The sequence below is a fragment of the Mixophyes fleayi genome, chromosome 4, assembly GCF_038048845.1.
Source record: "Mixophyes fleayi isolate aMixFle1 chromosome 4, aMixFle1.hap1, whole genome shotgun sequence".
Classification (NCBI taxonomy): Eukaryota; Metazoa; Chordata; class Amphibia; order Anura; family Limnodynastidae; genus Mixophyes; species Mixophyes fleayi.
In genome coordinates, this window is record NC_134405.1 from 220163765 (window position 1) to 220180350 (window position 16586).

The 16586-nt window shown below is 38.6% G+C and overlaps 1 protein-coding gene and 1 long non-coding RNA gene across 5 annotated transcripts in view; both read left to right on the plus strand.

The window, feature by feature from the left end:
- LOC142150075 (uncharacterized) overlaps positions 1-16586 on the plus strand; it is a 400752-nt gene that overhangs the window by 219319 nt on the left and 164847 nt on the right. The gene's annotated exons all lie outside the window — the stretch shown is intronic.
- The window catches only part of METTL25 (methyltransferase like 25), a 225742-nt gene that overhangs the window by 121173 nt on the left and 87983 nt on the right, over positions 1-16586 (plus strand). For all 4 annotated transcript variants that reach the window (XR_012691360.1, XR_012691361.1, XR_012691362.1 and 1 more), the window contains 2 exons: positions 1541-2158; positions 2997-3144. Coding sequence is in view for 1 of the 4 variants with exons in the window: in XM_075209364.1 (XP_075065465.1) it covers positions 1541-2158; positions 2997-3144 (766 nt within the window). In the remaining 3 variants the exon portion in view is untranslated. The remainder of the gene's footprint in view (positions 1-1540; positions 2159-2996; positions 3145-16586) is intronic.

Genomic DNA, 16586 nt, shown 5'->3' on the forward strand with positions numbered 1-16586 from the left:
TTGTAAGAATTCAAGATGGATGATAAACAGGAATATTATTAGACTTTGACTATATTCACTTGTGTAAGATATCTTGCAATATTGCGTAGTTTATTGGTTTTTTAGAAGTAGTTTTTTTAAATACTGGCTTGATGTCCAAATTCTAAATCAACTGATTTGTATTACCATATATAGGGTTTGTCACTTCTACAATTCTCTTATAATAAGACACTTTTCTGTGATGACATCTAAGAGCATTCCTTCCTTGCCATTGTTCCAGTATATGATTCTCTCACTAGATCCATCTTGTTAAGAATAAAAGCAACATTTTTCTCAGTCAACACCCACATTATCTTCCGTCTGACATTTCCATGAACTTACTGAAAGAGAAATACATGTAGTTTAATATATTATATTATCTTTGCTTATTTATAAGGTGCAACAGATTCTGCAGCACCGTACAATCAATAACAGAACAATATACAGAAAAGACAGGAGAAACTATAGAATCAGTAAAAATGTTTAGTAGTTGCCTTCTTTTTCAGAGTATGCAGAAAATTAAAAGACTAATATAGTGTTAATTCATCATATGTTGTATAAAACTCCACTCCTCCCTTTCTGTATGGGCAGATGTTACTGCTGCACTAAGCTCATGTGATCACTCCGAGACAATGTGCTGAAGGTTGTCAGCTTGGTGTCACGAGAGATTTCTCAGGAGCACAGTGAGCATGCTTCTGCCTGTGCATGGGCTGTTTATCCTCACATCAATACTCACATTTATTGCTCCTCAGAACATGACTATCTTCGTGCTGGCACAGAAGAGGTTAATACAGAAGAAACTATACAGCTGTAAAACATAGTAATTGTAAATTTTGTTATATTATATTGTTATCTGTTCAGGTGCTCAAAGTGCAGTTGTGTATATATGTTAACAACCCACTTTTAAGAAAAATGTTTTTTTAAATAATGAGCATATTACTCATGTTCTGGTTTTTTGAATGCATATTTTTCAACCCTTCCAAATTAAAACCTTATTTACTCTAGATATAAAGATTAGCAAGAGACTTAAAGCACTTGCAAGACAGAGTGTTCACGACCATCCTATTCCATCTAACCTTATTTCTCCCTTCGCTAAAGTTCTACTAGTCAGATAAATTTGCATTTAATCCCAGTAATTTAATTGACAAGCAGTAGTGCATTGACAATATTTGTGTGTTTATGTTTATATTAGATATACCCCCCGCTCCATCTAAATGTAAACGTGGCTCACTTACATGATAATGATTTTTGATGTAAGGTTTATATTTTTTATATATTTTTTTTTTTTGTTACTTTAAAACTGCAGAATGCAAGGTCCATGGATGTGGTCTGTGTCTTTATAGTGCCATATGTGTGATTCAATGTAAACATTATATGGAAACTGACTTTTCGAAAACTATACACACACACGCAATATTCAGAGAAGGCTGCGCTGCACATTTGTGTATTATGTTACAGTTATGTCTATAGTTGCAGTTCTGTTGTTGATTTAGTTACTATGTATTGTTTCCATTCTTCCTAGGTCATAGACTTGGGCGCTGGAAAAGGTTATTTAAGCTCATATTTATCCATGCGATATGACCTAAAAGTTTATGGGATTGACTCTTCTCATAGCAATACAGATGGAGCCAACAAGAGAAACCGGAAATTGAAAAAATATTGGCAAGTCTATAAAACTGATGCCAGAACCACTTCAAAGGCACAGAAATCTGACCATAAGAATGAAACTTTATTACCAAAGAGTGCTTGTCAGGATGTTAATGCTGATCGAGACATTTCAAGACACAGAATGAGTGACTTAAGGTTTAAAAAATCATTAGTTTCAGATTCACATGTCAGTGACGAAATTAGCCTGTTTTCAGACTGGACATGCAATATGGCAAGTCATCCAACACAAAGTACGGACACAGTTGATACTTCTGACACCACTTTAACCTTTTTGGATATCTTGCCTGCTGGTGCTGTCGAACTGCCCTCAATGTCAGAAAGTGTTTCCAAAGTTCTCAGTGACCTAGAAAAAGAACAAAGGAAAATGGAGAACATCAAGCGCAAAAAATTGAAGGAGTCACGTGTTTATTCACCTCTCACTTCTTATGTCACCGCTGACACAGAGCTTCATGACATAATTACTGATCTAGAGGTTATCTCACTTTCATCTTTCTGCACAAGTGTAAACAGCTGTCATTTCTCTAACCAGAGAATGAGCTTTAATTAGTGTCAAAGCATGGGAGGTTTTACATTTCTTCTTTTGTGTTTTATGTTCTGTTTTCTTTCTTTCTTATATTCAGATTTTTGTCAAATGTAGCCATTTACGATTATGGTAAAAATAATATAAATTAACTACAGATACAAACCTTTCATGGTTCAGCTGTTTAGCCAATGTCCAGATTCTTCTTACACAGAGCAAATCACAAGGCTCAAATATACTGCTGGTAGGACCAGTATATTATATGTACTTAAATACAGCTCTCCATTTTACAATCTTTGATCTTTAATTTTGTTTTGTCCATTTTTGCTATTAGTTTTTTAATATTAGTGTTTTTCTTTGTATATGTAAAAACACACTTCCCATTTTTTTATGTTAAAATAATTCATCTTTATCTGGATATTTGTCTGTAAATATCACCTCTTAGCACAGTGCATGAAATTACATCCTAAAATTATTAAGTGGAGAAATACATTAGTTTATGAATAATGGAAAGATGAGTAGATATACCCAGCATCGACTCTAAATGTTCTGTATATACTGTACCTGCTCTTCCTAACCGTTTCATTTTATTATCTATATATAAACCCTTTTGAAAAGGAAAAAAACTATTTTAAATTTATGTATGTCATTTAATTTCGATTTGGGTACTTTTTTGGGAAAGCTCTATATTATTATACTTTAAAACTTGTACTATATTTTTGTAAGAAGTGATTTTGACAAAATATCTTCAATATATGCTTTATAACAAATGTGCCATTTTTTTTTATAGGAATCCATTATGGTTGGTTTGCATACGTGTGGTGATCTCGCTCCCAATACTCTGCGGATTTTTGTTGCAAAACCAGAAATTAAAGCAGTGTGCAGTGTTGGTTGCTGTTATCATTTTCTCACAGAACAATTTGAGAACGTAGAAGAAGGTACAGTGATTGTTATTGCTGTAAAAGTTTCACAATAATGTCAATGTGTCTATTTTACTCGAAGAATAATTTTCCCAGTCCCTATTTTATTAGCAGGAGGAGATTGTCTTGATTGTGTTATTTAAGTGAAGTTACCTTTTAGTAACATTCACATTATGTCGATACAATGAGTGAAAAAATACCCATTTATTTAACACCAGTGCAAAACCTATAAACATATGTACATAAATTGACTTTTTAACAGTGCAGAAGCATTGTAGATCTACTCTAGAACTCATATGTGAAATTGGTCATTACGTGGATGGCTTTGTCTATTTATTCTTTTATATGATGGAGCACCTTTTGTTGCAGCATTTGGTTTACTTGTCTCATCAATCAAAATGTTACTGTCGATTTATAAAGCTGCACAGTGCTAGACAGTGGGGAAAACAGAGCATAAAACAATGTAGGAAGGGCCCTGCTCATCAGAGAGATCACAGATTAGTAGGGAAAGGGGAGTGCTGAGAGAAATGGAAGTAAGTTTTACTCATTGAGGAGATCGGAGTAGGGTAGGCTTTAGTAAAGAGATGGGTTTTCAGAGATCATTTAGAGAAGGCTGGGTGGGAGTCTAATAATGCGTGGTTGGCAAATTGCATAGGTGGGCAGTGACATGGGGGAGAAGTCTCACTAGGCTGTAGTGAGACATGAAGTTCAGGTTAGAGGCAGATCTAAGTCTGCTTCAGGGAGGGTATTTTGAGATGTGGTTTGAAGTATATGAATGGCTGGCGGTTTTGAGGGCGTTGTAGAGGATGGTGCATCATTTTTTGTTTTTGAAAGATATGGGGAGTCAGTGTAGGGATTTTCAAAGAGATGTGGCGAATGTGGGACGGTAGGAGACAAAGGTTAGTCTTGCTGCGGCATTTACAACCGATTGACATGGGGACAGTTTAATGGGGTTGCAATAGTCGAGGATAAAAAACAAAGTGAACACCTATTCAAATGATTAATATCAAATTTCAGGTATTTTTTTCCATGAAGTAAATCGTTTCAGCTAAATTCTGCAGTGGCTTTTTACTTTAAGTACACCACGGTGTGCACTGAAGTATGCTCCACCAGTAATAGATAAGGGATGCATTGTGTGCAGTAGTCTGCTGATTTTTACACAGTGAGGGTTTGTGATGTATGCTTATTAAAGGGCTTAAACTGTAATATAGTCAGCATGCCCAACATAATAATTACTAGATCTTTTTTCTTTCTTTTTTATATCCTTGTAAGTTATCACTGTTTATTTTATGTTTTCCCCTCTCAAATTACTCCATCTCTGATCCGATATATGGAGTTGACAATCGCACATATCATTGACATTACTAGCTGCTTCCCATCTTTATTAGACATGCACCTAACTAATGGACATTAGACATGTAAAAGGAAGAATAACTACTTTGTGTGTGGGACACTCCAGGGTTACTAGTATCCTGAAGTACAGTGTCTAACTCTATATTAACATACAGATTCTAGTTCACACTTTGTGTGGCCAAATTGGGCAAAAATGAAAATTAACTTTTGTTACATACCCATAGAATACATCTAAAATATGATGCTAAAATGCAAAATATTTCTAAGTTAAAAACATGTGAGCTAACAGTGGGTAAATGTGTTCATGTTATTCAGAGAAATTCTGATATGTCTATGATGCTAATTAGTTCATATATTAACACTTGACCAATCCATTAATTATATTAAAATGGCATAATTACTGATTAGTATCACGTCACTGGTTTTATTATTTTACAGGAATTTATTCAATGGATATGTGGATTACTCTGTTTGTAGGTTCATTAATAAGGATATTATCTGAATTTACATATTTTCTATCTAGATTACCATCTTGAGTATAAATAGATTAGGTATTTTTATAATCCTTTTGTCTGTAAACCTCTACTTCCCTTGTACATCAAGGTGATTTTCCACACATTATGTTCATATCTCACAAAGTTACAGAATGTTGGATTTATCAGTTATCATAACATTTGTAGCTTTTTTTGGTTCTGTAATTTGATTCACGAGAGTAAAGACAATGCTTGAAACTGCATGGTTTAGATCAGGCTTGTCCAACCCGCGGGCCGCATGCGGCCCAGCATGCCTATAAATGTGGCCCAGCAGGAGTTTTGGTTGTGGCAAGGGGGCAACTCTGTTAATGAAAAAAAATAAATCCTGCAAAAAAAGAAAAGAAAATACTTACCTTGCGGTCACGAGATCACGTCAGCTGACGCTCCGGCTCCCTCCCTGGTCTCCTCCTGCGTGCGGCGCTCGCAGTGAATGTTGGGCGTTACATCATCACGCCCAACATCCATTGCGGAGCGCAGCACAGAAGAGTCACCTGCGCGAACTATCAGTAGTAGTGAAACGGAGAAAACAAGAGAAGAGGATCGGAGAACAAGCCGATTAAAAGATAAGTTAAGGGGGATTTTTTTTTTATTATTTCAAGGGACAAAGACCAGTGCATAAAAATCACCTGGTCCTGGAGCATCACGGACCGTATCTCCCTGTCTTAATGGCTGCTGTGTTGAAGCCCTTCATAAAATGTTGTAACAATATCACTTGATGTTTGACAGCAGCCATTAGCATGTCATTGAAGCACTGAGCAACAACAAGGAGCATTAGCAATGTTTTCTATGGGGTTTTTTGGATGATCAGTTATCGTTAGTGTTCGTGTATTTTATGTGCGGCCCAAACCAACTCGTCGTCTTCCCATGTGGCCCAGGGAAGCTAAAAGGTTGGACACCCCTGGTTTAGATTGTAGTGATGTATAGGTTCTGAGTTGTAGTTTGTTTAAATAAATGTCAGCAACACTCGGTTGTTTGTGTATATATATTATTAAATACCCTGATGCTAACTACAGCTCTATTATTCATTAGTATTGAAGCCATGCTGTAAACATTATGCATACATTTAAATTGATGTAGCTTTTTTGTAAATATCGTAGCTTGTATAATATGGGAGTGCCATAACCTATGCGTAATCCGAATTATACCTTGTTCAAACACTTAACTATAACTAATGCCCTCAAATTGGGCAGCTTTGCTCTGAAGGGTGTTCGTTCAAAGGTACTTTCAGACACTTTATTATTTGTGCATGTAACAAATGTCTCGCGCTGCCTGCAGTGTCCTGCTATTCATATGTATCGAAGTTGTAACTGTTGTTTAAGTATTCAGCACAATGTTATCATGTGTAATGATCTTAAACAACATTATACAGTCGGCGCCTCCTTATATTACCATCTTAGCACCACCAATCCGAGTGTTGCCCTTCAAAGTGACATCATTCTCGGCTGCAGGGCTCTTTATTGTTCTGAACTGTTTCACGTCAGGTTTTCAAGCCCTCGGTATTAGCAGTGTGTCGGAAATTACATCACCGGGGTGTTTCTTGTCGTGGTATCCGATGTCGGCGTTTACATCATCGCTCTAAAGTACCCAACCCTGAATGTCAGTATATATCATTGTTACATTTCTCTGCAATTACTCCTGTCGATTGTGATTCCTCCTCCCATGATTTGCATTTGACCTGGGTATCAACATTCCTTTACAGTTCCACATCCATGTTCTCCTGATCTCCTGATCTGTATTGTGTTACAATGTGGACCCTGGACTACCTATTTTTCCATGTCCCACTTCCATCATGCAGTTTGAATAATCTGTAATCCTCTCTTACCCGCCTAGCCTATTGTTTGTACTGTTCAGAAACAGAACATTCTCAACTCATAATGCAAAAATCTACTAGCAAGGGGTGCAGAGGCGCCCCCGTTTAAGTCGAAAACATTTCTCCAGACAAGATAAAACTACCTCTTTTTCACCGCCGCCCTCTCCACCTAGGGTATCACTGGAAGTAGACGCGGGTCCATCCGTGGTGCTGTCCTCCAAAACTGATTTTGCTGAACTACGCAATTTCATTGTGGAACGGACTAATTCTTTCTCGGCTGACCATCAAAAAGCCATTGGAGACCTGAATGCTGAAATGACCGCGCTCTCAAAATGAACCATGGTGCTGTAAGATAAAGAGGAATCCAACATCAAATTCCAGAATTAAGTATCTCACAAAGTAGACTCCCTATTACGTGAAAATGACTTTTTGAATGACAAACTGGTGGATTTGGAGAACCGGGAACATCGAAACAATCAGAGATTGCGCAGTATTCCTAACGAAGTGGAGCCAGGGGAACTGGAACATTGCATACACGCAATTTTTGTTCCTCTTTGGCCCCCCACCTCTTGGACCAATCCATCCGGATTAAATAAGCGCATAGGACCCTCAGTCCTCTGCCTAAGACTCAGAACCCTCTAGGCATATTATATAGAGGTTGGTTTCTTTCATGACCAGGGCCTTCTCTCATGTTCTTATTGTAGGATCTGGGTACGCATCCAGATTTTCCAAGATCTTCCTCCTCCTACCATACTTTGTAGGCAACACTTCTGTCTATGAGGCTTTTGTCAACATTACCTTCAGCTTCCATATACCTCACCCTCTTTTTTTCTTTTTTTTACCCTGTGCTGTCACCTCCACATTTCTTCCTTTTCAGACTTCTCAATAACTTGAAGGATTATCCTTGTACCACAGTTCTGTTTCCCAGCTCACTTTGCTTATATAATTTTCTTACTATCACTGTTAAGGGATTAAATACTCCTCAAAAGCATTGCTTAATGTTTGAAATCAACCACAAGCTTAACAGCGATTTTGTTGTCCAACAGGAGAAGCACATTAAATCGGAAGGCCATACCTCCCTGTGCACATGTCTGTTCTGTTATTTGTTTACTATGCCTCTCATCTTGCAGAAAAAAATGGGTTAGCTATTTTGAAACGCAACAATATTCTTTTTGTCCTTTTAGATTCAAAAGTAGATACCAAAGGCTGTTTTCTCTTTTCCACAGGTAAAAATCTGGCACCTGGATGTTACTTTGGCTAATGTTTATGCACCTAACACGGGTTAGTCTGGTTTCTTTCACTTCTTCACGACCCTATTTCACATGCGCAAAGGATTACACCTGGTTAGCAGTGATTTCAATATCTTTCTTTCTCCTACTGTGGAAAAATCCGCCACCAGCACTTCTCTGATGCCACCACTTCACACCAAGGAACTACAGAAATATATGGCTAAGGATGGCTTATTTGATATCTGGAGTATCCAACTTCCAGAGAATATACATTTTTTCCCCACAAATCTTATTCACGTATTGACATGTTTATGGGCTATACTAATCTCATTCATCACCTGATACAGGCAGACATATTTACAAACACATGGTCTGACCACTCTATACTCCGTGTCCCTTGATTTTCTAAAAACCCATGTGGGTGTCCTTCATGAAGGCTTAATGAGACTCTACATAAGACTCTTCATAAGATTCCACATTTTAGGGATACTATTTCGACTTCCATTAAATGTATTGACCCTGATGGGCCACTCCCCACGGTTGGAAAGCCCACAAGGCAGTTATTCAGGGTGCAATAATGAAATTACCCTTGCTCTTATATTTCAAAAACCATCTAAGGCCCTGATGGTTTTGCAGTGTCCTACTACAAGGTGTTTGCAAAGGAACTTGCTCTACAACTATTCCAGGTTTATAACTTTATATTTAATGATGGTGAATTCCACCAAGATTCTACTCAATCTACAGTTACAGTAATCTCTAAAAAGAGTAGGGACCTTACCAACTGTTCCAACTATAGACCTTTTTCACACATGAATGCTTATGTCAAGTTCTTTGCAAAAGTTTTGGCTAATCATTTAAACCACTATCTGACCCTTTCGGTCATACCTGACCTAAGTGGGTTTTGTTCCCACCAGACAATCCCTGGACAACACCTTGGGGTAAATGTATCAAGCTTCGAGTTTTCAGCGGGTTTGAAAAGTGGAGATGTTGCCTATAGCAACCAATCAGATTCTAGCTATCGTTTTGTAGAACATACTAAATAAATGATAACTAGAATCTGATTGACTGCTATAGGCAACATCTCCACTTTTCCAAACCATCCGAAACTCCACCGCTTGATACATTTACCAAGAGGAGAACCATTGATACATTGAAACATCATACATATTAACAAAACTAAAACTCCCCCCTGTCATCCTGGCTCTTCAAAATTTTGGCCTTCGCAAAAAAATTTTGAGTGCACTCCAACGCTTTATCATCACCCTTCATCAGCGGTTTTGACTAATGTAGCAAAACAGGATAACAAGGAAAGAATCGTGCTTCCCTTTTTTGTGATGTGTATTGTGCAGCCTCTTGTGGGAAAACCTTGTATGGGGGGTAAGTCCCTTACCCCTATGGTAAGAAAAGCAGATTTCTCCGGTGCAATTTAAATATGTATTATTCGAAATATCGGATACAATATTTATTACATCAAAAGAACAATAAAACATATACATATATGGTCCGGACCATCGGGGGACTGGTATAAGTATAGATAGATATACACAGTGAAATATACTAAATCACCCAATAAATCCTATAAGAAGGTTCAGGGAATAAACGGGTATCCAACACCCAAAGAGGTAAATCAAGTATAGCAAGTATCACTCTCTATATTGAGGCTCCAAAGTCTATGCAAAAAGACCAATACAGATTAAAACAGGAAAGACTGTAACAAGCAGCATTCTGTAAGTATAGTCATTAATAGAACGTTCAGGTTAAAAGAAAGTGCAGCCAAATGATTCCTCTATGGTGATGCAACGGGGCAGGGTAATGAAGTACAACGCTGTGTGGTGATAATTCCCTGAGATCCAGTTCCAGTGTGCCCCTTACTGATCAGACGTGTCACGACTACTGCTGATGTGTATAGCCGACTCCCAGTGTGGGAGCAGTATTGCCGCTGTTTTCCAGTTCTCCTCTTCAAGTCGAACGAGCTGCGCATGCGCTGCCTATGTGTGGGATGCTGCATTGTAAAGCTGCTCCGGCTGGCTGGTATAACATCCAGGGATTGTGTAGGTGATGAATGTATAATGGTAGAGTTGCCTACATGTTTTGTCCAAAGCGGGCTTCCTCAGGGATGGGTGTTATATAAGAAGTGAATAAGGCCTTCTTTTTATGGAGTCCAAAAAGGTAGGGTATGTCCAGGGATTGGTTGAATAGCCTATGTGGGCACTAGAAAATCAGGATGTGCCTATTTTGCATAAATCCATGTCAATTGGTTTGTTTTGTTTCAGAGTGTCTCTTAGGAGTAATGTGCAGAGATAACAGTTAGCTGTTCAGTAAATGTCAGCACAGTGGCCTAGTGGTTAGCACGTCTGCCTCACAGCACTGGGGTCATGAGTTCGATTCCCAACCATGGCCTTATCTGTGTGGAGTTTGTATGTTCTCCCTGTGTTTGCGTGGGTTTCCTCCGGGTGCTCCGGTTTCCTCCCACACTCCAAAAACATACTGGTAGGGTAATTGGCTGCAATCAAAAAAATTGACCCTAGTCTCTCCCTCTCTGTCTGTCTGTCTCTGTGTGTGAGTGTGTGTCTATAGTAGGGAATTTAGACTGTAAGCTCCAATGGGGCAGGGACTGATGTGAATGAGTTCTCTGTACAGCGCTGCGGAATTAGTGGCGCTATATAAATAAATGATGATGATGATGATGATGAAATGTCCTCCATAATAGGGTCCATATTAGCGTACATCAGCAATGGATTAAAGGGCCTAGACACTATTGAAGTTCACAGGCCATTAAATCAAGATATGTAAGGGGAGTTTCATAACATTGTTGGTATAGAAACGAGTCAGAATAATCGCTAAAGCACATAAAAAAAAACACACAGAGTAGGGGTTAGTGTGAAAATAGATTCACTAATGATAAACCAAGGTGACTTAATCAGAGAAATGTGTTTAGGTCAAAGTCCACCTTTAATCCATTTTGTAATGAGGTTAAAGATCCACTTTATTTCCTCCTGGGATATCAACTGTATATATTTCCATCCTTGCCATGGTTTGTCAACTTTGTGTATGACGATGAATTTTAGCTTGGAGGGGTCATGATCATGGATATGAAGGAAGTGGTCAGAAACTGTAGTGTATGTTTTCTTAGTGACATTAGATTGGAATGTTTTAATGGGTTTGGTGTCCCTATAGCTGTTTGCTTTACATGCTGTGCAGCGGGGAGCAACCATTTGCATTTTCATTTAACCAAGAGCTTTTCGTGCCCCACATCTTTGGAGGTATGGTGCTCTTAACTAGTTGATTCCTCTGATTATCTGCCTTTTAAATAAATTTCGGCTTTAAGGGAAGAATAGATGCGCAACTGGGCACAAATTTCGCGCTACTACAGACAATTTCCGCGAACTTGTCTGTAGTATGACCCACCGGACCTAAAGTAGCTGTGTTTCGATACGAAGTTAATACTTGTTTTTTTTGAAAAAAAATAATATTTTATAGATTTTTACAAGTAAACACATATAATACCTACCTACAATACATGTTATTAATAGAAGGCAAGGGACAGATTGAGGGAGAGATGTGGGAGGTTTATCTTATTTGTGATGTTAAGGTAGTATTGAAGGAGAAATACAGTGATATTCAGGAGTGCAGAGGAGTATTTAAGTCATGTGTATATCTGAAGGGGGAGGTGTAAGTCACCAGAACTGTCGTTAATTGGGAATTATAGTAACGAGCAGGTGTCATACGGTTGTAAGTGGAGGTTCAGCTTCATAATGATTTGTCCATGGAGACCATGCGTTTTGGAAATTTACTGGAGTATCATTAAGAAAAGCTGATATGCTTTCCATTCGATAAACTGACCAAATTTTGTTGATGGTGGCAGATATTGTGGAGGGGGGGGGTTTCCAAAATGCAGCTATTAAACATTTAGCCGCATTTAAGATATGTTTAATAAGCTTTTGTATAGACTGGATGGGGTCAGGCAAAAGTCTAGGAAGAAGAGAATATAGCGGGGGGGTCATGCATTTTAACCTGAGTAATAGTTTCAATAAGATTGGTCAAAATTTAAATCTAATTTAGCTAACAAATCAATTGCAGTTAGAATAAAGGAGAAATCCTTCAAACTGCTTTATAGATGGTATTTGGTCTCCTCCCGTCTACATGGTATATTTCCTAATTCCACAGATCGATGATGTGGGTCGCGTGGTACCCTGCTGCACATTTGGTGGAGTTCTACAAAAATGTAACCTTATTGGTGACAAATCTATACTCTTAAAGTGAATACTTTTAGTGAGGAAATCTACATGATCACTAGGGAAGTCAGACTCCCTGTCCAATATGGTTCTAACATGACTTACACCCAATTTGATGGTCAATAATGGTGTAGAGCGATGTGTCGTTGCACATCATTAGAGTATAGTGTTTCTCCCGCTTTACATCTTTTAGGATGCTTAGGACATGTCTGGTGTTTTGATTAATAGACGGACATCTTTGATGTTTACCGTAGTCCTCTATTTCCCTTACTTTTTGCCTTCTGTATAGAACCACTCGCCGCCAGAATCCGACTGAACCCAGTTATAAAAGAATACAAATTGACCCCTTTCAGTACAATTTGTCAATATTCACCAATGATGTTCTATTAATTCTCTCCAATCCTGTGATTTCCCTTCCTAACTTTTTTAAGGATCTTGCCGTGTATGGATTATTGTCTGGCTGTAAAATCAATAACTCTAAGTCTGAAGCTCTAACTCTTCAAAATCATGCCCCTATTGCCAAAACTTTTGAATCAAACTTTCAATGTCAATGTGTCAATGTGAACCATGTCTCTCTGCTACTTTGGTATTCAGATTACCAAGGATTACAAGCAATTGTTTCAGGCTAACTACTCCCCACTTTTTGACTCTATTAAATGTCATACTACACAGTGGAGCCCTTTTTTATATCTCTTGGTTTGGTCGGATTAGTGTGATTAAAATGAATGTCCTGCCGCACTTGTTTTAGACACTACATGTGTTGGTCCTCGGATTCTTCCCTGCCTCTTTGCAAACACTTTGTAGTAGGTTCATTCAGAATGGCAAGAAGCAACGGATAAAACTATCCTGCCTTGCTAAATCCTCTATATCAGGGGGATTTGGACTACCCATTTTCGCACAATATTACCATGCTGTTTATCTCAGCCACATCATCTCTTGGCAGTCTGCTCCCAGTATTGAACTGTCAGTAGACATTGAAAGGTCCGTAATCTTAATTTATGGTTGGCTACCCAGGAATCATAGGCCTGCTTCAGTTTACTCTTCCCCCACTACACAATTTACCTTTGATCTATGGGACAAAATTCTCAAAAATTATAAACTTAAAAGTTTCCTCCTCTCATTCCATTGTGGCAGCACCTTGGAAAAAGGCGGGTGTCACCCAATTTGCACACATCGCAAGGGAATTTGACCCTAAGTCATTTCCAGATCTCTGCGAGAAAACTGGCCTCTCTCTTTCTTTATATTTTCATTATCTGCAGATAAAGTGTTTTATATATGCACAGATCAGAACCACTGAATTATGTATCCTGACAGTTTTTGAATGACAATACATGTGAGAGAAAAAACGGGGTCCCACTGGACTGTGGACTTTTTTATTCATGACCTGTTTCTCACAGTCTATTGCACTTTTTAATCCTTGGCCCAGTCTATGTATATAAACCAAGTATATAAACCAGAGCATCGATGTATTATGTGTATTATTTCTTTTTATTAGATACATTTTGCCCCTGCTAGTACCTACATTTGTATTTTTTAGAAATATAAAGACTATGCTATATTATGTGAAAATAGCAGGACAGCAGAAGCCATATTGCATGAAATAATGGAAAGTTATATTAGCTAAAGTATTTGAGTTAGCTAAGGTGATTACCATTGGTCTCAAATGTCCACTTTATGTGGTGTGGCGTGGCGTAGATCTGGGCTGTTAGTAATCAGAACAATGTCTGAGTGACTGTTAAGATAGTTAGCTGGCAGCCCAAGTTAATTATCTAGGTCAGCAGGTAATCCCGGAGGTATTACAAGCATCCTCATACCCGCAGGAATATTAACTCTATTGATTTTCAACAGTTTTTCACCTCTCTTCAACCCCTTCTCTCCCCAATTTGTACATTTTCCTCCCCTGATATGGCAGTTCCTCATTTTCACCAAACCCTAGCAACTGCACTTGATCAAGTGGCTGCAGCGACTCTTCATACTCCACGTAGACTTCGTTGTCAACCATGGCACACTAAAGTAACACAAAATCTACAAAAACTTTTCTCGTAAAGCTGAACGTCACTGGCGTAAATCTTGTACCTCTAATGATTTCCGCGCATATACTGCTATCTACCACTCCTATCGACGTACTCTGGACACTGCTAAACAAGCAAACTTCCAATCTCTCATCTATGCTCAGGCTTCTAACCCCAAACGTATTTTTAACACATTTTAAATCTCTTCTCAATCCTTCCACCCCAAACCCTCAGACTGCCATCATTGCCCAGGATCTTTCTTCCTATTTTAAGGACAGATTGATAAAATAAGACTTGAAATGGTAAAATCTCCCTTGACTAGCAATCGGCTCAAGTCCTTCCCAGTATACTCTGACACCCTCTCTTCATTTGATTCCACAAATGAAGAGGAAGTTTCTTCTCTATTCTTATCTCCCTACTCTACCTCCTGTCCTCTTGATCCCATACCCTCACAAATTGGTAGGTCCCACTCTCATGTGCTCATTCCACCTCTAACTAAAATCTGTAATCTATCTCTCTCTATTGGTATCTTTCCTTCACTATTCAAGAACGCAGTGATTACCCCTATTCTAAAAAAAACTAAATTCTAACCCAAACTTTCTCTAAAATTACCGCCCCATCTCTCAGCTCCCATGCCCCCTCCAAACATCTCAAGCGAATTGCCTACACTCAACTGACACGTTTCCTTTCTGCAAATAACCTATTGGATCCTCTTCAATCAGGCTTTCGCTCTCAACACTCCACAGAGACTGCGCTGACCAAGGTTGTCAATGATCTGATCACAGCTGAAAATAAAGGTGATTACGCTCTTCTAATTCTCCTGGATCTTTCTGCTGCATTCGACACCGTTGACCACTCTCTCCTCATACAGACACTACAATCGCAAGGTCTTCAAGACACTGTCCTATCCTGGTTCTCATCCTACCTATCTATCGCTTTTTCAGTGTTGATTTCTCTGGAACAACCTCCACTCCGCTTCCATTATCAGTTCTGTCCTAGGTCCTCTGCTATTCTCTATCTACATCACTTCTCTAGGAAAAACTAATAAGCTCATCTGGACTTCAGTATTATCTCTATGTGGATGATACACAAATTTATCCTCTCCTGATCTTTCACCATCTGTGTTGTCTCGCGTTACTGACTGTCTTTCTGCCATTTCATCTTGGATGTCCTCTCGCCAACTCAAACTCAATCTTTCAAAAGCAGAATTAATAATATTCCCACTCAACAGTAGAAGCTTACTGCCTGACATTTCTTTTTCTGTTGACAACATGACCATAAATCCCACCCCGCAAGCTCGCTGTCTAGGTGTATTCCTTGACTTGCAACTATCATCATCATCAGCTATTTATATAGCGCCACTAATTCCGCAGCGCTGTACAGAGAACTCATTCACATCAGTCCCTGCCCCATTGGAGCTTACAGTCTAAATTCTCTAACACACACACAGACAGACAGAGAGACTAGGGTCAATTTTGATAGCAGCCAATTAAACTAGCAGTATGTTTTTTGGAGTGTGGGAGGAAACCGAAGCACCCGGAGAAAACCCATGCAAACACAGGGAGAACATACAAACTCCACACAGATAAGGCCATGGTCGTGAATTTTTTGTTCCCCACATCAATTCTATGTTTACATCATGCTGCATATATCTAAAAAACATTTCCAGACACTTGATACCCCCCCAAACCCGTTACCATCCCCCCCCGCCTCGCCCCATTTCTCTTCTATCTCTCGCTTTGCTTTCTTTTTCTTTTCTTCTATTGGCGGTCTGCCACTCCGCCTCCTAATCTATCTTGCCCATTCTTCTCTGACTAGCCTCTCTTTCTGTTTCTTTCTTCTTTCCTTATAGTTAAAACCTGGTCAATATTAAGACTCTTCTCAATACGATATACAATGTTTGTATTTGTCCCTGAATATGTATAACCTGTTAGTAACAGACTTTGTCTTGGACTGATGCTCATTATTGACCTTCTCAAAAATAAAACTAAAAAAAACAAATAAAAAAAACATTTCCAGAATACTTGCATATCTCACACAAAAAACTGCAAAAAATGTAATTCATGCAGTCATCATCTCCCACATCAACTATTGTAATTCCCTACTTTACTGGTCTTCCCAAAATCAGTCTCGAGCCTCTACAATCTATTTTGCACGCAGCAGCTAGATTGATTTTCCTTGCAAATCGTTCTTCCTCTGCTGAGTCACTCTGTCAGTCTCTGCATTGGTTGCCTGTTTTTCAACGAATCCAATATAAAATTCTTCTACTAACATACAAGGTCATCAAC